This window comes from Falco cherrug, chromosome 3, assembly GCF_023634085.1.
Source record: "Falco cherrug isolate bFalChe1 chromosome 3, bFalChe1.pri, whole genome shotgun sequence".
NCBI classification, from domain to species: domain Eukaryota; kingdom Metazoa; phylum Chordata; class Aves; order Falconiformes; family Falconidae; genus Falco; species Falco cherrug.
This window is the reverse complement of record NC_073699.1, coordinates 121,914,127-121,937,181: the sequence shown is the minus strand read 5'-3', so window position 1 is coordinate 121,937,181 and position 23,055 is coordinate 121,914,127. Positions and strand designations below refer to the sequence as shown.

The 23,055-nt window shown below is 49.3% G+C and overlaps 2 protein-coding genes across 6 annotated transcripts; one reads left to right on the top strand and one right to left on the bottom strand.

The window, feature by feature from the left end:
• Positions 1 to 81: 81 nt before the first annotated feature.
• Positions 82 to 16,744, top strand: ZCCHC17 (zinc finger CCHC-type containing 17). 5 transcript variants are annotated; one of them, XM_055705187.1, is made up of 8 exons: positions 82 to 215; positions 574 to 720; positions 1,121 to 1,832; positions 2,682 to 2,782; positions 4,644 to 4,735; positions 5,525 to 5,625; positions 6,894 to 7,042; positions 15,916 to 16,744. In XM_055705187.1, the coding sequence occupies exons 3-8, from the start codon at positions 1,670 to 1,672 to the stop codon at positions 16,075 to 16,077; spliced, it is 768 nt and encodes a 255-aa protein (XP_055561162.1). In that variant the 5' UTR covers positions 82 to 215; positions 574 to 720; positions 1,121 to 1,669; the 3' UTR covers positions 16,078 to 16,744. The 5 variants fall into 5 exon arrangements, with proteins under 5 accessions (XP_055561162.1, XP_055561164.1, XP_014133643.2 ...); XM_055705189.1 differs by lacking the exon at positions 82 to 215 and adding an exon at positions 234 to 375 and having other exon boundaries at positions 1,121 to 1,178; XM_014278168.3 differs by lacking the exon at positions 82 to 215 and adding an exon at positions 234 to 427 and having other exon boundaries at positions 1,121 to 1,178.
• Positions 16,745 to 17,719: 975 nt separating this feature from the next.
• Positions 17,720 to 21,385, bottom strand: FABP3 (fatty acid binding protein 3). The gene is made up of 4 exons (XM_055705191.1): positions 20,990 to 21,385; positions 20,117 to 20,289; positions 18,110 to 18,211; positions 17,720 to 18,005 (listed from the first exon to the last, which is right to left on the bottom strand). Exons 1-4 carry the CDS (start codon positions 21,381 to 21,383, stop codon positions 17,952 to 17,954), a joined length of 723 nt encoding a protein of 240 aa, XP_055561166.1. The 5' UTR covers positions 21,384 to 21,385; the 3' UTR covers positions 17,720 to 17,951.
• Positions 21,386 to 23,055: the final 1,670 nt, after the last annotated feature.

The following is a 23,055-nucleotide window of genomic DNA, read 5'->3' as shown; positions in this document are numbered from 1 at the left end:
GCAGAGCGCGGCCGGATAGCCCGCCCCTCTCCGCCTTACTTCCGGCGCACGGATGACGGAAGCGAGGCGCGCAGTGGCGACGAGTGCTCCCCGCGCGGATCGGTCGCTGGCGCCGGCGGTAGGGCGCCACCTAACATGAGTAACGCTGATTGGCTGTAGGTTGTCACCCGCCATTATTGCGCGTGGCGATTGGCGGAGTGAAGAAGTGGCGCAAGGTGAGGGGGGGGGGTGTGTGGCGGGGCCACAAATGGTGGCCGTTGGAGGGAGCGAGTGATGGTGGTGGGTGGGTGGTGCCGTGCCCGGTGCTGACGGGTCCTGGCTTCCCTGTGGCCGCTGGGCAGGGGCTGTTCCGTCTCTCCGAGTCCGGCTAGGCTGGTACTGTTGCTGCCGGCGGGGGCCCAGCGCAGCCACGGCCCTCCGAGCTGCGGTGAGCCTGCGCAGCGCCGGGTACCGCAGGCCGCTCGGGGGTCGCTGCCGGGTTGTAGCCTGAGTCAGGGTGAAATAGCCGCTGTTGCCAATTAGTGGGTCTGTCCGTGGGTGTTTTCGCGCATTAATTAAATATTTCTTTTCAAGACATCTCTCTGAGCTGGGGTGTTGAATGCAGTAGCCTGGGGTGAATTCTGCTGGCTGTGGGGCCCTTGGAGCGTTTCTTGCCCGGAGCCCGCCAGGTCTGCGGGGATGGAGCCGCTGCCCGAGCTCTACGCTATCTTCCAGGGAGAGGTGTGTAGGGCTGCTGCCTGTGGCTGTGACCCTGGGCTAGGTTGTAGCCTGTGGTGTGCTTTTCTGTTTCTTTATTTTGTTGGTTTAGTCACTGCTTAGTTCAGTGGCAGTTTGGGTAACTGACAGTTGTGTAGTGCACATACACACATCTACATGTATGCATGTTTATGTACATATATATATATGCATAAGATGCTTATCTGAATAACACGGGGTGGTTGGCTGACCATACCTGCCCCAGGGTTATCAAGCACTGCTGTGTCTAACTTGCCCTGAAATCTAAAACTGAAGGAAGGCAGGAGAACCATGTAGACTTTTTGTGTGTATTGTAATCAGTGGTTTGAAAATGGGTGTTTTGTGAAGGGTTTTCCTTTAGGTGTCGTGTCAATTTCCTTTGCAGGTTGCTACTGTGACAGAATATGGGGCATTTATAAAAATCCCAGGCTGCAGGAAACAAGGTTTGTTCAGCTAATTTTGTTCCCACACAGTGTCATGTTGATCTGATTGAACAAAGCAGTTGTCCTGGGAAGTAAAGGTTTGCTAACTTTTATAAAAAGCTTTGAAATGTGGTGGCTCTCTTTTTTTCTTCCTAAATTAGGAAGCGGTTGGGGTTCTCAGAAAGTACTTAGAATACATTGGTGTATTTGCATGAATACCAAAAAGACTCAGAAGGCTTTTTGGTAACTTCAGGATACTTTGGTGTGTTTTTTTGGTAACTTCAGGGTATTTTAGAGAGTAACTTTAAGGTATTGGACAAACTATAGAAACTTTCTGCAATTAGATGGCTTGCCCAACTTAATTTCTTTTATGGAAAGTATAAATGGGTTAAATAAAAAAGACTGAAATGAAGCTTAAATGAAAATTAAACCAGAAAAATTGACTTAAAGCTCTGTGGATTGGTGGGAAACCTGCAAAGTCAAACAAACTCATTTTACACAAGCAGCAGCTTATGGTGGATGTTCTGGCAGATGCTGGTAGGCGCACAAAGAGCCCCTTCTCTGCTCCCCTCCTGAAGCGCCCAGTCACTGTAGTACCAGTTCTAATAAAAGTTTTTGGACAGAAGCATGGCTGCTGGAGGGAAGTTGCTTTGAGATGCGAACGGGCACTGAAATGTGAGCTTGAAGAGTAAAGTGTGTTTCCATATTTATCCTCCCTTGTGTAACCCTGTAGCCCATATGTCATTCATGCAAATTAGAAATAGAATTTTGGGGCTGTGTGACCTCGCAGGCACAGGAGGTCAGGGCAGCATTGGCGTTTCATGCTTTTGACTTGGCAGCAAAGTACTGTGTTGCTCATGCTTGAAATGGTCTCTTTATTCTCCCGTGCTTGGGATGACCTCAGAAGAGAGGCAGGAGGGGAGAGGTGTTTGTGTGTGCTATGGTTTTCTGTATAGGTGCCTGATATTTTGAGCACAAAGGCATTGCTTTGGCAGCCTGCTTCTCTGAGTTAATTTGGAGCAGATCTTGATGAGCTTTTACATGTTTGGTTGATGCAACTAGTTGATTCTCACCTGCGTAATGTACTGGAGGAAAAAAAAATGTGTAGTTTTGCTTAGGGGAGCCACTGATTATGTTCACTTCTCACAGAGCAGCGGTCTACAAATGTTTGTGATTGTGCACCCCCAGTGCACGATCAGTTAAAACCAGTTACCCGTATTAGCTAAAAAAAATTTTTGAGCATCCCCCAATATATGTCTATTTATTTATAAATTAAATGCATGCACATGTTATGTACATCGTGAAACATGCAAAAATAGAAACAAAAAAAATGAGCTAAAAATGAAACAAGTATTTTTTTAAAAAAATATTTTATTTATTAGTGGTACAAAAATATTTTCTTCCCATACTCCAAACCATTGTCTTGCATCCACCCCACTTTGGAGAGTGCTGTCCTAGAGGACAAAACAGATTCAGGGGAGACTTGTCTTTATTTTTTCTGTTCTCTTCCAAAACCATGACCAGGCCTTGTCCATAGGACTCACATGTCTTCCTGCCGTGTGGATAAACCCTCAGAGATAGTAGATGTTGGAGACAAAGTATGGGTGAAGCTTATCAGAAAAGAGGTAATGTTAATTCTTGTTTTTTTTAGTGCTGTGTAGATAAAATGTACAGCAAAACCACTGAGAACTGTGCACAAATGCTGTGTGGTGCTGTGGCTTTGTTGGGGTTTGACAGGTGCTGTTTTACAGACAGGTGAATTCTGTTTATGTCCAGATTTGGCATGTCACTTCTGTGACTTGGAGCAATGCACTTCAGAACAAGGGATTTCATAAGCACCTCTAGTTTAAAAGCAACAAAACACTTGGCTTTCTTCCCCTGCATGCACACCTCTTTGCAGCTTGTATCACCTTAACTGTGTGATTTAGTGGCTAAATGAGCAATTTGAGAGTATCCCAAGATAAAAGGTGATAAAAACACAGTTCACTCATTGTTTTGAGAGACAGGTGTGATATTAGAAGAAACCAATGTATCTATCTTTCTCTGTTTTCAGGAAAGAATCAGTGGCAGTGAATTACCTCAAAGAGAAAATACAGAGGCTTTTTGTTTTAAAGTAATAATATACTTTTTCTTTGCTGTGCAATCTACATTGCTTTTCCTTCTGCACAAGCTGTGACAACAGGCGTATTGTCTGTATTTAAAGATTACTTGGAACAAAAACTGAAGACTCTTGCTTTGGTGAGCTGTGGAAACAAAGCAAGCTGACTGTATTTTGTTGGGATCAGGATGGAAGCATTCAGTTCAAAGTTGCACAGGATTTCACCATAAATTCTTTGCATTTTTTCTGAAATAAGATAATTGGGTTGATGTACCAAACAAGGACTTAATTTTCTATAAGATAATGGAAATGGGTTGCAAAACTTGGTCTTATTTACACAGTATAGAAAAACTATATGAAAGACTTAACAGATTCTTTTAGCCTTCTGTGGTGTGCTTTTTTTTTTTAATTTTTGTTTTGTTTGTATAAGTGTTTATTAAGCCACTGTTTTCTTTATCTGGAACACAGTTGTTGGGCTCCTGGCCTCTTCTGTAGAGGCAAGGTGCAGAAGCATGTTGGGGAGGTGGACAGTGAAGGAGTTAATTGTTAGATTGCCTGCAAAGAACTGCTTGGATGTCATAAACCAGGGGTCCTCAAACTACAGCCTGCGGGCCGGATACGGCCCCCCAGGGTCCTCAATCCGGCCCCTGGTATTTACAGACACACACCTCCTTCCCGCCCTGCCGGGGGTTGTGGGAGGGAAACCAAGCAGCCGCAGATGACCTCCTGCCACTTCATACGCGTGCCGGCCCCCTGTTTAAAAGTTTGAGGACCCCTGTCATAAACAGGCAAAACAGAAATACCTTCAATAGCAACATTGATGAAAATGCAGGAAGTTGTAAGAAAGGCTTAACCCTCACCCCCAAAGCATACAACTTCTGCTCTTCTGAAGTGATAGTGCGTCAGTCAAGGACTTACTAGAATTCAAAAAGGAGTAAGCCCCTAACAGAGATACTTAAAACACTTTCAGTCTCGTGAGAGGATCAAAATAGGAAAAAGGGTATAAAGTTTTATTTCTCAGTATGCAAGTCGGCTGAAGTCCAGGGGGGACTGTCTTGGGCGTGGATGATCTGAAAATTACAGCAAAGCTTCCAAACATGCACTTTCTCCTACAGCTCTTGGGTTTGGGCATATTGAAAGCAGAACATTAATCTGAACGGGTCTACAGTTTGCCCTTGTCTTGTTACTGAGATAGCTGCTGAAGAGAAGCTGGTTTATTAGCTAGAGTACTCTAAATGCAGCTACAAAATAATAGAACAAAATCACTTTCATGTAGTATACTTTGTGGTGCTGTTCTTTGCTAACCAACAATTTCCTTCCTTCTCTATAGGCCTCCAAGCATAGCATATTGTTATTTGTTTTTCTTATTCCATGTGTTTCTCTTTCAGATGAAAGATGACAAACTGAAGCTTTCCCTCTCCATGAAGGTAGTTAACCAAGGGACAGGAAAAGACCTGGATCCAAACAATGTTTCCCTTGAGTAGGTAAATCTGCTGAGCACAATGTAACAGACAGGTTGCTACTGCCTGCCCCTCCCTGCCTTGTGCTCTGGCTTTCCTGCCACAGTTATTCTCTAGGTCCTGTCCTGTCCTGTCCCCCCCCTGGCTTTGGAGGGTGAGGTGGGCTCTTCCCGAGCCTCCTGGCAATGCACTGGCAGACTGGAGGGCTGGCTGAAGGCACTACCTGAGTTATGCTGCCTAGAGGCAGGCAGGAGCTGCAGGAGGCTGCAGTGAGCCTCAGCCCTTCACACCGTGGCAGGATTTTCATTCCTGTGTTGGGACCACTGTGCGCTTGTGCTGGAAGGACTGTTTGTTCCAGCTGGGCATTTCTCTTGCATGTGCTAAAAAAATCAAATCTTCATTGCTTGGATGTTTCAGAGCTTCTTTCTCTACCTTTTGGGGTTTTTGCAATTTCTCTTGCAGGTCAAATAAAATTGCTTTATTTTCACACTGGGCAAATACATATATGTGTCTCTGCATTCACATAGACAATACAGATCTTAGTATAAAAGACATAACTGCAGCTCCCTGAATTTGTCTACTTTGTCTAGAGGGTGCTCAGCTAATCTCAAAAGTAAAAGATGACAGGTGATATGCTGGTAAGTGTGGTTTATTCTAATGAGCCGTTGGTCAGCTCCGTTCTTTGGTGTAGCTCACTACTTGGTACTTTCAGAGCAACGTTTGAAAAAACTTGTGTTTAGGTTGTCTCCATGTAAATATACAGGGTTAAAGATGAGAATGGATTGAAAATGGAACTGTCCTCTTTCCAGTCAGGATGAGAGGAAAAAACGCACATTCAGAGACTACACTAGTCAGAAGATCACGCTTGAAGCTGTCTTGAACACTGTGTGCAAGAAATGTGGTTGCAAAGGTATGTTTATGCAAGGCTGCCTTGTTCTTATGATGTAGGCCTGTTCTAACCAGGTAGTGACCTGTAGACAGAATTGTGTTGACATCTGTCTCATGGTTGTTTGTAAGGATTGAATCAGTGTGTCTCTTTTAGAGAACTAAATTTTCTATCACTTCTTACAAAAAGGAAAGACATAGCTGAACTCCTTTTATAAAGGTTTGTTTCTTAGTTGCATCCCTTTGAGCTTCCTGTAAAGAACCTTCCTAAGTTCAAGTTCAGTACAGGTTCCCTTCTTGCAGTATTTATGTTAACGTGTCTTACAGCTGAGGTCTCATTCCAGTTCTGTATTTTGAGAAACAAAACATAGGCCTTCTCCAGATAATTTTGTTATGGAAAAATGATCCATGGAATTTACTTTCCTGACCAGTTGTTGGGAACAGTGTTAGCTTGTGAGCAGTGTCATAGAGCTGAAAACAAGCATTTGTGTGGGGTTTTTTTTAACCTGGTGAAATTTTTGTGTTTTGTCTAGTTCAGCACGAGGAGTTGACTTAGGTGATTCCTTTTTAGTAGCTTTTTAAAAATACTGTTTTAAATAGAATACCATTTTAAAAATTGTTTTAAAATACCATTTTAAAGAACTGAATTTTCCTTCTATGTGCCTCTTTTAGGGGGATGCTACACTTCTCTGTAGTTGCCTTTCTACATCTATACCATTTTAAAGAACCCCCAAAACTTTAAGCTGGATTCTGTGTAATTCCAGTCTGCTTTATAATGATGATGTCTACTCATAACAGGCAGGCAGATGTTGTCTATCAGCAGTTTCCACTATAACTGCTAGTAGGTCAAATTTGTCCTCAGAGTAGAAAAGGTAGAACCAGAATGAGCTGTTTTCCTCTATATGTGTGGCTTTTGTCTGATTTCCCAGATGCCTATCCACCATTTTACTCCTGTTCCCATACACTTTTCTGTGCTGTTTAAGCCCTTGCACAGACGTTGCTACCAATTGCCCTGTTCAGACAAGAGTGTCTTAGTTTTTGCCTGACTAATCTGCCCAGACTGACCTGTGCTGTGTTCGCTGTCCAGCTTGTTTAATCAGGGCATGTTAAACTAGCTGAAATACTAGGACAAAAAAAAAAAATCTGCAGTGCAGATTCTCTTTTTTCGACTGTAATAAAAAGAACATTGGCAGCACTTCAGGTGTATGAAATGCAGTTTGAAAAAAAAAAAAAAAAAGGGGGGGTGGAAAGAGGGGAATAGATGGGTTGTTCCTTCAAACACTTATTTTACAGGTCATTTTGCCAAGGAGTGTTTCGTGCAGCCTGGAGGTACCAAATATAGCCTTATTCCAGAAGAAGAGGAAGATGAGGTGGCAGCAGCAGGATATGAAAGAGATAAAAAGACCAGCCTGGCTGATGATTCTTCAAAAAAAAGGAAGAAGGTATGAGTTGCCCTACTGCTGGCCTGGAAAAGTGAGCCAGATAATTTGTTCTGCATAGTTAACACCTGTGATTTACTACAGCAACGTGGTTATGAGTAGCCAGTTCTAGGCTGAGAGGGTGGCTCAGTTTTGTGCAGGTTTTGTAGCAAAACAGGAATCTCCTCTCCAGAGTTTTTTAGTAATTCTTATACTTTCTCCCTTTATTCTCTTAAACTGTCTTTAAGATGTTTTTGTGCTATAATGCACAGTCCTCAAGAGGTATTTCTTAGAATGAGAAGAGGATTATGGTCTTTTTTTTTTTTTTTCCTGGTCTTTGTGAAGCTCTCTAGGAATTGCTTCAGTTTCCTGAATTTCTGTGGTTCTTGCCACTAACCCTGTTTTCCCTCCCATCTCACTTCTCTTGCCCTGACACATTTCTTAAATCTGAACTAAATGCCCTGCTGCCTTGCTGCAGTGGGTATCCTGACCCAGCCAGTGTGATGTGAACTGGGCTTATCTGCATACGCCAGGGAAAAATCACTGGCTGTGTTTGCACAGGGAGTGTACTGCATTTCCAGGCTCTAAAGCAATGTGTGCCTATGTGAAAATGTGAAGAGATAAGAGACCTTTTACGTCCAGTGTTTGAACTCTGACTTTGGAGCATGCTGGTGTAAAATGTAGGGGAGACCTGAATCCAAAACAGGAGCCTTTGATGGTCAGTCTGTTTGTACAGCAACAAGTATTCCAGTAGTAGACTTTACTAAATAAACTGTTTCATCAGCCCCTTCACTACTGGAGGCCAACTTTTAATTATACTTCCAAAGCCTTTTTTTTTTTTTTTTCTTTCATTGTTTCTTTTTTTTTCTTTCTAGCTCTGTGTCCTGTCTGTATCCCTGGAGAGGGGCAACAGGCAGAAAAGGTGGTGTATTTTGATTTTACAGGAGGAGGACAAGGATGGTGTTAGCCACTGCATAGCAAGAACTAACTTCTGAGGGCTTAGCTCTCCCAGGCTCACTGTGGAGTTAAACCAGTACTGGTGCTAGTAGGAGAGACTGCAGATGTTGGCAATAGGGAATGGAGGAATCTGTTTTGATGGCAACACTCAGACCAGTCCAGAGTGACTGACACTGGTAGCTGAAGTCTTGCTTCCAGTCACATTTTTCACTGATAGTCTGGTTTCTGTCACTTCAGCATACTCTTACTTGAGAGAGGAGTAACTGGAGCTGTTTGTGGGGTTGTGGGTGGTGACTGCGCTGGACCAGAAGAGCCAGGTGTGTAGTGGATTTCCTTGTGTCAGCCCCTGCCCTGTAGTATACCTGTTTCTGCCCTACAGTCAGTATGAAATTAAGTTTGTGTTAATTTGATGCCTGATTTGCACTTGTTTGCTCAGTAGCACTCTGGGTAGCTGATCCAATAGTGGAAACAGGATATCTCTTGATTGTAGATCCTGTTGCCTCGTTCCATCCTGAGATGTGCTTTGCTTTCCCACTACATAGGCTGTTATTCAAGAATGTCTTTGACTTGTCTGCCGAGTGTCGTTATGCTGTGATAGAGAATACACATAACCTTTTTTTTCTATTCTGATCTCGGAAGCATGCGATTGAACCAAGTGGTATCCCTGGCTAACAGTGATTCTGACCTCTCTGGACTCCAGACACTGAGCTTCTCTTTTGCCATGGAGCGTTGTGAGAACAGGCCATCGGTAATACCTCAGCAGGGCTGACCTGTGCTGCCTTGGGTTCTCTTCCCTCTAGCAGTGATGATGGTTTGTCTGGTGAAGGCTCATGTAACTTATTTAAATGCTGCTGGGAAAACATTACATGAAGAGGTGCACAAATAGCTCATTATTGTGTCAGTGCCCATCCACCAAGGTGGGGATTCCTGGTGGAGTCTTTCCCTGCTGAGACTACAGGATATGTGGGTCACTGTCCTGAATTTATTACTAATTTTCTTTAGGTCTGTGGATCAACAGCCTTCCTTTAAATCTTGCTGGTTCCTTTGATCTCCTTTCCTTCTCAAGGAGGAGATCAGAAATTTTCGCATGTTTTCCCGTGCTGGAAAATAAAACTTTGAGCTTTTCAGAGGCAGGATGTGGGATCCTTGAAATGAATAGCTCCCTTTATTGTCTTGAGTGCCTGCTGTGCTCTTGTCTGAGAGCCACTATGTGCTTGCATGGAGCCCCAGGGGGATTTACATGAAGTAGAACAATGTATCTAGTATTGCCTTGCTGACGCCATCCCATCCAATGCTTGTAATATAGATGTTGAGCTTACATTTTTAGATTAGTAGACAGGGAACTGCTATATACCAAGCATCTGTTTAGTGTCATAGCAATAGTATTAACATTTTTGGTTGTTCGTGATCAGCGTTTTCTGTTCCCTTGATCTGATGCATCCTTGCAGTTTCTGGGTGCTCTTTCCTCTCCCCAGAGATGCTGTTCCTTACAGAGATACTCTGGGGTCCTCACCCCCTTTTTTCTTGGCTTGCCTTCCCAATGGTTCCTCACTTTCTCCTGCCTGAGCCTCACAGCATTTACGGGATTAAGAAACAGCTGTAGGCTTTGGGTGTGTACTGGTTCAGGCTTCTGGTATGACTGTGGGCACAAGTCATACTCTGTTAGTGCTCTTCATGAGACTACTGTCCAGTGTCTCATAATCCTTGAGAAAATAAGTGAATTGAGAGAGAAGTGGAGATGTTTGTGTCACAGCACTGTGTGGAAGTATCAGAGATCATCTCAGACATTGCTGACAGCTGTGCAGACATGTGGCTGTGTCCCTTTCACTTTTAGTCTTTGGGTCACAAGGGTGAAGGAGCTCCTATGGGAACGCAGCAGCAGGCCTGCACTGAGCTTGCGTGGGAGGGAGGCGTGCTGGGAAGAAACAAACCCTTCTGATTCTTCTTTCCTCCCTGTCTTTCAAGAGAAGATTTGCACTTCTGACTGTAGGAGTAACCCCTTTAATTTAAATTCCACAAAAGCATCCCATCTTCTGCTCTGGTACGTTGATTAACTCATCCCTGGGGTAGTTTTGCGATAATCATTGGAATCGCATACTAAATGCGACAGCTTTTTGGCATTTTGTTGTGCTTTCTCACACAGTGTAAAACATTTTCAGACAGTCTGCATGCAGATGATGTCTCTTCATGTAAAAACCACACCTTAATTGTTGTTTGTTCAGTGACTTGTAGCTCATCAAGACCTAGTCCATTCTCACTTGTAGCTGGTACTTGTTTTACTAGTTTTCAAATGCTACTAGCTTAGGGCACAGCTCTTCACACACTATGCTGTTCTCTTACTGTCATTAATCTGTGCTCTTCTGAACTTTGCTGTATTTATTTAATGGCCACAGACTGGATTTTTCTCATCAGATTAATTCTGACTGGTCCTCAAACAAGGGATGCAATAATGCCTTTAAATTTATGTAATGCATCTTGTTTGGAATTAAACTGATGGAATTTTGCTTTTTAAGAATACAGCCCCTGTAGAAGGACTACTGGCACCTCTCTGGAGATGCAGAAAGACACATATCTGGAAGTCCATTCCTTTTCACAAGAACAGACATAAATCTCCAAATGAGGCCATAACTCCACAAAAAGATCTGGCAAAAAATATTTAAACTTCTTGGAGGGTTCTGGACACTCTGCTCTTACCTGAAAATCAAATACCTTTAGAAGGAATGAACTTCTGTAACATTCTTCAAGCATGATCTGGAGCAACTTTCCTTACAAAGGGCAGGAGAGAGCCTAGTGTGTCAAGATGATCACCATTTAGTGCCAGCTTTTTAAAAATAAAAAAATAAAACTAGAGCAGTAGGAAAACCAGCACTGTTGGGCTCTACACCTGCCTGTTGCTTCTGCATGCCAGCTCCCAACACAGGTTTTTGTAGAGGAGAGATTTTGAAACAAGCTTGTTCTGTTTTGGTAGAATTGTAATCATTACATTAATTGGATGGGACGTGCAAGGAACTGTAACGTGCATCTTCTCATACTTGTTGGCTCTCTCTGCATCTTTACACTGAGGGTCTGCTTGGGCAACATCCACTCAAAATGTTTACTTAAATGCAGTGTTTGCAGTTCTGGGGGAGTGCCTGGGTGTGCCCGAGAGCTGAGCCTCATCCATCAGCTCTGGAGACCAGTTTGCAGCTCAGGGTGTGGCAGGGCTTTGCTGTTGTTGCTAGAGGCAGAAGTCTGGCCTTTGCTTTGATGCTGCCCTCTTTGAGTAAACTAGAGAAACACTGCTTCTTTCTCAGTGGTGAATTGGCTGGTAAGCAGCAGAGTGTGTGTCTCCCAGTACTGGGCTAATGGAGTTTAAAGAAATCTGTGGTCCAATAGAAGGATGCTGCCTTGTGTAGAATGATTTCACAGCAGCACTGCCTCCTGCTACAGAAGATGTTTAGCTCTTCTGTTGCTGGCTTGCTCCCTGCAGTCTTTGCAGTCCAGTGTGTGCTTACATGCTGTGGTGCTTGCATTACTGCACTGAGAGTATTCTTCTGTGTTGATGTGAGCAGTTTGGCTATTAGAAGCCCCCCAAAAGGGGAGACCAAGGGTTTGTGGGTGTTTTTCAGCCAGCACAGTGGCCATGTGTGTACTTTTATTTCCCCTGTAATCTTGAAGGAACGTGTGTGACATCCTGTTCTGTCTTCAGCCTTCACATGCTGAGGAACTTTCCCAAGCTCTGGAATGACTATTAGTTGTTAAGGTCTGGTCAAATTTTCTCACCATGTTCACAGGCTGGAAAAGCTTGAGAAAATTTTCCTTCCTGCATCCCTTTCTCTAGAAGATTTAACTCTTTACCATCCTCTTCTTCTAAAGATTATGATTTGCTTTTGGCCTTGATCTGTGTATAGGAGACTTTGTAGGGAGTCTGGTATTGTCCTACAGAAAAATGTAGACACTTAAATTTTGGGTGACATCTGTGATCATAGTGCTGTTGTGGAGTTAAAAATAAATACACTTGCCAAGGGTCTGCTAGGTGTGGAGTGAACTCAGTTCTTTGCTCTCTCCTGGAGTCCCAAATGACTCTTTGCTTGATGTTCAGCCCCAAGCCATGTGTTGACTTTGCTCTTCCACCTCCCCCAAAGAGTTGTTCTGTTTTGCATTAAACAACTACTAGCTCCCTTCACTTGTTGTCCCTAATTGATAGCCTGTATGTGGTCCAGTCATGACACACAGTCCATGCTAAATTGATGTCTTTAGCTGGGCCTTTTGTGTCCCCACTCTCATGGGAGAATATGTTGGTTTTAAATGAAATGTAGACAGACTCAGCTTGTCTTCCCATAAGCTATTATATTAATCGTCACATAGAAACAGCACTTGTCTGGAAATGGCTGAAGCTAATGGAAGAAATGTCTTGTGGGGAACCCAGCCTTCTCCATGCTCTCACCATTGGGACGCTCCTTTTTCCCCAATTTTAAAACAATTTGCCCTTCAAGGGGAGATTGTGCATAGCACTAGAGGGCTACCAGCAGCCCTTGCTGTAAATGCATATATAAACAGAGCATGGGCTTGGCTTCAACCTGCTCCACCTGCCTTGGTGAGCTACATGAGCACCTCCAAGACTACAGCAGATGATGCAGAGTTGGGATGTAAAAGTAAATTACTGCAGGGTTGGGGTTTTTCCCCCCACTTTTTGCATCATTTTTCATGCTGTGCTTAGCAGCTGCTTCTAGCTTTTGTTTTGGATGGGTGAGTGCTGGTTTCTTAGCTTGGAGTCCTCTGGATGAATGTGGCACATGCTGCTGTGTCTCAGGCTTCCTTCTTTGTGTGAAACAAGTTTTATTTACATGGATGCTTTCCAATCCATTGCCAGCCAGGGTGGGGTGGGTGTGTAACAGACCTAAGGCAACACCTGCGGGTGCCCAAGGAAGGAGGTAGTATCTCACACTGGTGTCAGCTCTGGGTTCAGACCTTTAACTGCCATGGCCAGCCCTGTGCTGTGCCTGATTGTGTTGGGGCAGGTGGAAATATTTGCCCACACCAATCATTTTGGTTCTGTGCAGGTATCTCATGTGGTCGTGGCTGATTGCCTCCGTTCCTTTAATCAGTCATGCATTCATTTTTTTCTCTCTTGACTTGGCTTCTTAGGGTGGCTGTGGATGTCTGCAGCAGCTGGCCAAGGAGGGCAGCCTCCCCAAGGACTCATCCTGCCTGTAGTCCTGTGACTGGCATAACTGTGCCCTTGAGCTTGCTGCTGCTTCCTCATGAAATGAGTGCATAGCACTAACAGCCCTGCCAAGGCAGGGGTGACTTAGAGCAAACCTCTCCCAGTAAAACTCTCTGCAAGCCCAGAGGTGGCCTTGAGGTCATTTGGGACACTCTTGGCAAGGAAAGCAAGCAGAGCTGTTGGCTTGCGGGCTCCGGGCATCTCCCATTACATTTCTGTCCAGAGTGGAATGTAGAACACGTGTGTGTGTGTGTGTGTAATATTTGGGACTGTCATTTGACTGCTGTCACCCATTGTGCTGCTCCCTAAAGCCTGTGCACAGCCATGCTCTGAACAAGCAGTCATTCAGCCTCTTTCAATTGGAGGTGGTGGTGGGAAACAGAGCTTTTAGTCTGGCTTAGCAAGACTCCTTTTCCAGGTCTAGTGATGTCTTTAAGTCAGTGCCCTGGGCTTCTTCCACCGGTTGGCACAGGCTCAGCAGACTCGTTACTGCTGCTAGCAGAGAGCTCAGCCCTCCAGAGGTGGTGGTCAGCATGGAAGGCTGTGCCATGGTTCCTTGCTCATACTGTGCTTTGAGAGCTTGCTTTGACCTCCAGCTGCAATGCTGCTGTGCCATTTCAGCTGCAGGGCATGTTTTTACAAACCCAGATCGACACTAGTCTAAAGGAGATATGTCCAGTAAAGATGGAAGTAGTTGTAGACGAAAAGGGGCTAGGCTATGACTGCAGGATGAAAAAAACTCATCCAGTACAGGTAGCAGTAGTATGAGTATCACTGGCACCTGGCTGCACAGCTAAATTATGGAAGAGAATAGGGTGCTGGTTTGCAGCAAGTCTGGGGAAGACTGTGCCCATCTTATAGGTGCACCACTTGCAGAGCAGTGAGCACCTGTGGATCACTCAAGAAGGTGTAGCTCGCTTTAAGTGCACATGCTTAAAAAATGGCTTAGAGCAGCTGCTGAGTTGCATTCCTTGCTGGTGTTGTCCAAGTCTGTTGCAGGCAATTGCACGGGCTTGGGTTGCCTTGCTGAGCCATCTCCACTCCATGAAATCTTTTGCTTCTTCCCCCATGTCCTCTCTTTGTTCTTGAATAGAATGAAAAATCATGATGGCCATTGCAGAGGAAGGTCTCTCTCTGATGTTGATGTGACCATGCAATAAATAGGTTGGTGGGTCCCTGTTGAAGGCCAGTGTTGTGCCTTGAGTGAAAGCTGGAGCCTTAGTTAAGCATATGCAAAATACTAAGATTATTTTAGGGGCCCACTCACTTGCATGCTGCTTTCTCTTATTTTTCAGAACCAAAGGGTGCTAGAGAAAACACCTCATTTTTTTTACAGGACAATAATTTCTTTTTCAAAGCATCTTCCACTTGAGAAAAAAATCTTCGATCTTGTTCTGAGAGTTGCTCTACACAGTAATTTTCTGTGTATTTGGGGCATGAGAAAGTTGTGTTGAGCTGGGGTCAGATTTGGGATGTTTGTTTATTTGTACACAAAAGCTGACCATGCCAGCTGATGCCTTTGCAGCCACTTGGCTGCTGGCACTGAGACCACTGGGGCTGATGCTGGCTGCCCAGCTTGCCTCTGGCTGGAGCCCTTGGGCTGCCCTGGCACTCGGGGGGCACGGCTGGCTCCTGAGAGCTGTGGTCAGCACCTCTCCTCCTACTCCTTGCTGCAGCAGGCAGAGCAGGGCTAGCAGCTGGGCTGTGCGCTGCCAGCACAGGCGGATCAGATCCTCTCCCCAGTACTGTTCCCTAATTAAATATGATACAGTACAGCAATTTGTATATTAAATAGTCTTTATCTGCTTTGGGATGTTCTGCCTGATGTGATTCCAGTGGAAGGTGTACTGTGGTACTGATCCCAGAGTAATCTGTGCTTGGTAGTTAGTCAGATGCCTCAAAATTGAGGGTTTAGATCCATTTCGAAGTTCCTCATGAGCTTTATTCCAGCACCAGCTGTTCTTATTCTGCATCTAAATGTCAGGTCTTGAGCTCTGTGTAGCTTCTGCTTCAGGGCTTTGCAGAAACACAGCCCCAGGGGGCTCAGTGCTGCCCCAAGCTCTGCCTGTGCTGGGGGGGGGGGAGAGGGTGGGAAGCTGCAAGAGCTGGAGGCTGTGCAGTTGGCTTGGAAATTGTGCAAAGAGCTGCTGCTTGCAAAAGGGTGCTTTCCTCATGCTGGCTCCCCTCCAAGGAGGGCTCTGACTGGCATTTCTTGAGCCTGGGCTTTCCTGCAAGGGGAAGGGCGTGTTGTCATGAGTGCTCCAGAGCATCAGCACTCAGTTCCTGGCACTCTGTGGGCTGATGATGGTGCTAGTGTCCAGCTGGCTCTTCTAGAAACTCATTTTGTTGGCAAAAAGACTTCATCCTGCCAACCTCTATTAATAAAGAATAGCCTTAAATAATGGAGTGTGTGCTCCACACTCTGACCATGGAATGATGGCAGGAATGCTATTCTTGTGGGGTTTGACTAACAGTTTTCAGGCTTGGATTTACATTTTGATGCACCCTCTCTGCACTGATAGCTGCCATATCCTCCCCAGTGCAGCTGTGGACCAGCAGTGTAAAATCCTGGTTCACTGGGGCAGAAGCTGCATGCACTTTCCGGGTAGGAACAGGCTCACCCAGTCGTAGCTTATAAGGCATTTGGAACAGAAAGTGTCTCAGTGCCCTGGTGAGCACAACTGACAGTTTTCCCACATGCAAGGCTTTTTATTTGTTTTCTTTCATTTTCTAGGAGAAGAAGAAGAAAAAGAAGCACAAGAATAAGCAGTTCTCTGAGTCAGACTCAGACAGCGATGGGGCTCAGCCAGCCAGCAAGAGGAGCAAGCATTCTGGGAAGCCCAGCAAGGCTCAGAAGAAGAAGAAAAAGAAGCACAAGAAGGAGCCCTGGGATTGAGTGGGCAGGCAGGTGGGGTGCTGGAATGGCAAGTCCCTGGTGCACACCACGAGGAGCCAGCACAACTGACTCAGCGCACCCCTTGCTTCAGGGACCAGGAGTTTCTTTCTAAAAGTAATGCTTGGTGTGCAGTGTCACAGGTGTTGACTTTGATGCAGGTTGTTCTCTGTTACCTTAGGGGCAGGTTGCTGTTTTCTCCCATCAGTAGGCACTCCTGCCAAAATAAGCTAATTACACCCCTTTGTCGGCACCTCTCCCATCCTGTAGCCTCATGTTTCGCTGGGTAGGCTGCCAGCACTCGGCAGCTCCCCTGGACAGCGCGGCCAGCTGCACCAAGCCTGCATGACATCAGCTCCTATCCAGTGGCCTGTAAAAGTTGGAGTGGCACAGCCGTGCTCTTCCTGCCTCTCCTCACACCACCCTGAGGGACAGGGGTGGCTGTTGCTGGGCTCTGTGATGGGGCTACATCCTCCCAGCTGGTAATGGCGTGGAGCTGCTTGACTTTGGCCTGCAGGCCTTCCCCCAGCCTCACTCGTTTTGTCTGCAAACATTGGGAGTGGAAGAGTGAGAAGCGAATGGGTGAGTGGGGATATTTTAAGTAAACATTAACTGTGGTTGTTTGCTGCCTTGGTAAGTGATGGAAAATAAATCTCTCCAATCTCCAGTTGTACTTTGTACTGAGTCTTTTCATTTGTATGCTCCATGCTTCATCTTGGGCAGTGAAAAAATAGGGCTAGCTGTGTGGGAGTGGATGAGACCTGTCCTGGCTGCTTTCAGAGGTTCCCCAGGGTGGGGAAAGGGGGTGTGTGATGAGGTGACTCCCATGAGAAGCCTGGTGCCTTCTGTTGAGGAGCAGCTGGAGCATAAATCTTGTAACTGGAGCTGAAGGTCAGGGGGGAAGGGATGGCAGAGGGCTGGGCTGTCCTGCACAGTCTATGGTTGCTCTGGGCTACAGTGACCGCAGAGGAAGTCTTGCTGCAAGCAGCACCGTTGCTGCCAGGGCAGATGTGCTGAACAGAATGGGGGGAGCCGGGTCACTCCTCTTACCTCTGGCTCTGCTGGGAAGGGAGGGTGGGGCTGGCGATTGCCTTGCTGATGTAGCAGGAGGAGGGCTTGGTGTTGCTGGAGGCAGCCTGCCCTTTCTCCCTGTGTTTTGCCCTTTCCAGCGTTTCTTGCCCCAGTTGCCCATGGCTGAATCCCCCCCGCTTGGGCCAGTTCCCTTTCCAGACGCAGGCATGAAGTGCTTGTGACCTTGACTCCTGGCTCGGCTGCTGCTGGCATGCACCATCAGCTGATGCTTTGGCAGCAAGTGCCCGCCTGCACTGGTGGCGGAAAGATCGCTCTCGCTGGGATGGAGCGTGCCTGGTTGGATCGTGGATGATTGATGGCAGAGCTGCAGTGTGGGTAAACTAATATTCTCTCTGGAAAAGCACGTTTCTAACCATAACAACATCTCTTTTTTCCACAGCTTAGAGAACTGCCCGAGATGGGCTACTTGGATCGCTGGTCATATCCCCATTGCTTCCAGAGTGTCTGGACTGGATTTAACTCCCACGTTCCTTCCCACAGACTGGCTGAGACCAGTGTGGCTCAACACTATGGGCAAGCATGTGCCTTTTTCCAAGTAAACTGATCACAGAGCTGTAACAACATGGCCTTTATTAGTGGGTTTTTCCCATTATTAATAAAAAAACCAAACCAAACCTTGAAACCACCACCCAAGCCCCAAGTCTGAGGTGATGGGGCCAGGGGCAGCAGGCAGCCCCAGTGGCTGCAGTGGGCTCTGAGAGCACAGCAAGCCATGCCCGGCACGGGGCAAGGATGGAGGCAATGCAGGGGGCAGCAGGTGATGTGCAGGGAGCTGGAGATGGCATCTATGTCGCCTTCTCGTAGGTGCGGGTGGAGACGACGTTGCCCATGGTGAGAGTCTGGTGGCAGAAACAGTGGCGGGGAGGTTAGTTGTGCTGAGGTGGTGCAGCTCCTAGCCGGCCCTCTGAACCTCTCTGATCTAAACCCATTTCTATTTCCTTACCAGAATTAATTTACCATCCTTCAGCTCCCGGACCAGCGATGTCTCCTTCCCGTCCCACTTCTGCACGTGGATGAGTTTGCCTCCATCCAGCTTGACCACAGACTGCGGGGAGAGAGCAAGACCCACCATTACCCTCCTCCCTGGGGTTTCTTGATTCTTGGGGACTTTGTCCCTCAGAGGGGACGATGCTGGGCATCCTTGTGCTTGCCCTGGAGCCCCATGGGGCTCAGGGTCAGGCCACTGGTGCCACTGTTGGGGTACCCATCTGGCAGCATCCTGCCTGACTTTGTCAGCCCAGTTCAGCACAGGCTGGATCCTGCCCTGTCTGCTGGCTGGGTCACGGGCCTCGGCTGCTCCCCAGTAACCCCACTGTGGGCACTGTCACGGTGACCCTGCCCACCCTGACCTGGGGCTGCATACTGCTCCAGGGCTACTGGGACCTCGTTGCAGCCACTCCCAAGCGAGGCTTTGGTGCCAGAGGGGATCAGAGAGGTAGGGCAGGTATCAGTGCTTTGAACCAAAGCCTCCCCTGATGCCAGAGGGCTCGGCAAGAGTTATTGGAGGGGCTGATCCAGCAAACACGCCTCTGCTCGCTGGGGCTGCTGTTTGCACAGCTGCTGCTGCTGACTCAGCCCCGAGAGCCTGGCTGGTGCCAAGGTTCGGCTGGGCACAGCCACGGGGCAGCGTAGTGTGGGTTGTGCCAGGACAGGCAATGGCCCCATCCTGCCCCTTGCCTCCTACCTAGCTCCTCAAGGGTAGGGTGCTGCCCTTCAGGTGCCCCCACAGCCCAGGTCCCCACAAAGCTTGGGTGCCCCCCATGGCTTGGGGTGTGTCCCCTAAGAGCTCAGTCTCCCCACGGCTTGGGTGCCCTGCAGCCAGGGTCTCCACACAGCTTGGATCCCCCCACAACTTGGCTCCAGCAGAGCTGGGGTGCCCCACAGCCCTGGACCCCACACATCCCGGGTGCCCTATGACTCAGCACCCCCCACCTGACCCATCTTGAGCAGCCATCCTGGCCTCTGCTGTGTGCCCTGGGCTGCAGGCAGGGGCTCACAGCAGGCTGCACATCTCTGCTGCTTTGAACTTAGTTTCTGCCAGCTCTGGTGGGGCTGAGTGGCAGCAGAGCTGCAGGCAGGGACGTGCTGCCCCGTATCTACCCAGTGCTACCGCCTTGCTCATGCTCTCCCTGTTTCAGCCCATCCTTGCTTTGTGCCCAGCCCTTGTGCTTGCCTCTTTGGGGCTGTGAAGGGGGTTTGTGTCCAACAAGCCCCAAGGACCCCCTGAATTGCCACCCGGGCTGGGTGGGGGCACAGGGTGGCCAGCTGCTCCATGCATGGCATACTTAGTGCATAGGACCAGCAGCTGGGAAACTAGGAAAAACTAGGGGCTGGATCAGTCCTGCAAGGGAAAATGTCTCAGCGGGGTGGGGGAGAGGCCATGAAAGCACCTTTTTTTTTTTTTTTTCCTTGTTCTTAAGGGGAGGAACAGCCTGATGTGAGAGATGTTGTCCTCCCCAGGGACCCTCGGGGAGGCATCAGCCCCTAGGGAAGCATTGTCCGGGCAGGATTGCACAGCTACTCCAGCTGCCTGCTGTGTCACACAAGAAAAGAGGGGGTTCAGCAAAGAGCCGTTGTGCCCCTTTCCCCCCCACCCTGGAGTGGGGACAATGCTTGCTGCCACCCCAGCATGTCCCCTCACCTCCTCTTGAGCAAACCCCCGGGCAGGCAGCTGGCATTTGCAAGCCTGGCTGTTGCACAGCCTTCTCGTCAGCTCCAAACTGGGCAGCTCCCTGGGGGAAACCCAGCTGCAAAACGGGGTGAAGGTGGGGTGGTGGTGGGGTGGCTGGATGAGACAGGGCTGAGCACCAGCACAACTTGCAAAGAGGTTTTTCCCTTCCATAGGCAAAACCAATGGAGCCCTAGAGCCCAGAGCTGATGGCTGGATCCAGCAGAGCGCACAGATCCTTTCTGGGGGCTCCGATGTGGGGGTTAGGGCTTGGGGGCTCACCTTGACATGCCTGTCATCTGCTGTGGTCTCGTCAAACTCCTCGCCCAGCTTGAAGCTGATCTCCGTGCTCTTGAAGGTGCTTTGGGTCTTCACCGTGATCTTGTCGCCATTCACCTCAATGATGGTGGTGGGTTTGGTGAGGCCGGCCATCTGCCGGGTGGCGAAGCCCACACCTGTGGGGTGCAAGGGGGGGGGGGGGGGGGGCTGAGGATGCGTAGAGGGGCAGGATGTGGCTGTCACCCTCTAGTCCCTGCCGGCATCACCCTGGAGTTCTTCCTCCCCGTGATGGGGGTGTGTGTGAACCCCAAAACTCCAAAATTGCTCCCACCCACAGTCCTGGGGAGCCCCATGTGTGCCTATTGTGCTTGGGGGGCTCCGGGGCACAGGTGGAGAAGGGGGTGCCTGGGAGTGCTCAGGGATGGATCCTGCACCAGCACCCACCAGCTCTGGGGCTGGGGGCGGGGCACCGGTGTCACCCCCCTCCCAGATCACTCTGGGATGGGGGTCCTGCCCTGCCCAGGAGCTGCACAGGGGCAGGGCTGGGTGATGGGGGGCTCAGGGAGGAGGCTCAGGCTGGAGGGGTCCTGGGCAGCTCCCAGCACCCTCGGGGGGTGTCCCATCCCTCCACCTGCTCCCAAGAGCTGCCCCTGAGGGAGCAGGGGGCAGGGGAAGGATGAGACCCCTTTACCCAGCCCAAGTCCCTGGGGGTAGAGGCCCCCATAAAGCACCCCACCCAGGCAGCAGTGACCTCGCCAGTGCCTGCAGACCCCCTGCCAGACCCCCGTGGGCCAGGCAGATTGGTTGAGGGGAAATGTAGAAAAAAAAAAAGAGGTTCTGTCCTGACTCCCTGCCCCCCCCAGCCTCCCCACTCACCCAGTGCCTTCATGTACTCATCGAAATTGGCCGTATCCACCAGCTTCCAGGTGCCCACGAAGGCGTCAACCATGGCGAGGGGGTGCGGGGGGGACACACAGCCACACGCGCGGATGGGGGGGCCCAGGGGTCCAGCCGGCTCTGAGCGTGGCACTGCACCGCCCAGCTCGCAGCTGCCTGCCGGCCTCGCAGCCGCCTTAAATAATGTCCTCATCACATGATTGGAAAGAGCACAACCGCTCCAGAAATACTCCCCGGCAGCGCTGCCAGCGGCCACCTCGGCCCAGGTCACCCGCCACCCACCACTGGCCACCAGCCTCTGCCCGGCACCCCTGGTCGTGGAGGGTCCGGTCGGGTCAGGGATGGGAGGAGCAGAGTGGGTCAGTTGTGTCATGAGTTGTGTACAGCCTCAGCACCGGCAGGGCAGGGTGGCCACAGGGCTGCGTGGGGGCTGGAAACTGAGGCAGGGTTGGTGTGTGCCTCCTGGCCCATGGTAGCCCCCAGGAGTGGGGGCAGATGCTGCCTGTGGTCTGTGGGTCATGGCTGGGACATGGGGATGCTGGCAATGGCAGTGTCTTTTGGGGCAATGTGTTCTGGGGACAGGGAGGCTGAGCTGGGGAAACTGAGGCACAGGGAGCAGCACGTGCCAGGGTGGAAGGTCAGGCATCCAGGGGAGTGTGGAGGCATGTGTGACCCCGTCCCTGCTCCGTGCGTGTGTGAGAACATGTGTGACCCTGTCCTTGCTCAGTGTGTGTGTGAGGGGGGGTACACATGTGACCCCACCCCTGCTCCATGTGTGTGTGTGGACACAGGACCCTGTCCCTGCTCCATGTATGTGGGGACACACACACAGATGTGTGACCCTGTCCCTACCCCATGTGTGTGGGGACACACCTGTGTTCCCAGTGATGCTCTGTGTGTTGGGGGACACTGGGGACAAGGACAGCAATGGGGCTGCTGGACCTACAGCATGCCCCCTGCCACATGTCCCCTTGCTTTGGGCTCCAGTGACAGCAGGATCAGGGCCAGTCAACACCCAGTCCCTGCCCAGTGCCCAGGGGGTCACCTGTGGTGGTGAGGTTGGTGTCCCTTGGCCCCATCCCAAGGCAGTGGCGTGTCCCAGCTGGGGGGATTGGGTCTCCTCGACCCCTGCAGCTGCAGCGTGTCCCCCTTGTCTTGGGGACATCAGGGTCAAAGTGACCAGGTCTGGAAGGGACCTGGGGACACTTTGTCCCCCTCTCTGGCCCCAAGGTGTCACCTCAGACACCCAAAAATAGCCGGGAGCTCGTGTTCAGCTCCTCCCGTCGGCACTGCCACTGAGCAGCACTCCTTCTCATCGTGTCCCTGAGGGGAACAGGCACCAGACCCCGTGTGATGGGTGTCCCCCAGCCCTAGCTGGGACATCCTGCATGGCTCGGCTACCCAGGGAAAGGTGGGTGATTGATTCTCTGAACAAGTTCCCGGGGAGCCAGACCCCCCGTGCACACCCACCCCTACAGCTGCAGGCAGGGGAGGACAAAGATGGCAGGGACTGTGGGACTGTCTCCTTGACCTCCTGGGTGTCAGTGGCCCAAATCCACACAGCCCTGGTCCCCACTCGTGCTCCTACCCTCCCCCAGAGTCAACGGGACCATGAGACGTGGGCATTCACATGTACAGCTGCTCACACACAGCCACCCGCCCACAGGAACACCCATATGCATGAACACACATGCACATGGATCCCCACCCAGCTGCAGAAGTTCCCGCACTGTGGACACCCATGCTCACAGAGACTCACCATGCACATAAACATACATGCATGGACATCCATGCACATAAACATACATGCACATGGCTGCCCACGCACAGGGACACATACCCACAGGAGCACCCATGAACACAGCCACACACCCAAATGCACACTGACACCCATGTGCACAACACCCATGCACATGGATGCAGAAAGGTCCCCACACACACGGGTGCTCCATGCGCACAGGCACCCATGCATGCAGACACCTATGCGCATGCACATACACAGATGCCCACACACATGGATGCCCCCACACATGGATGCCCATGCA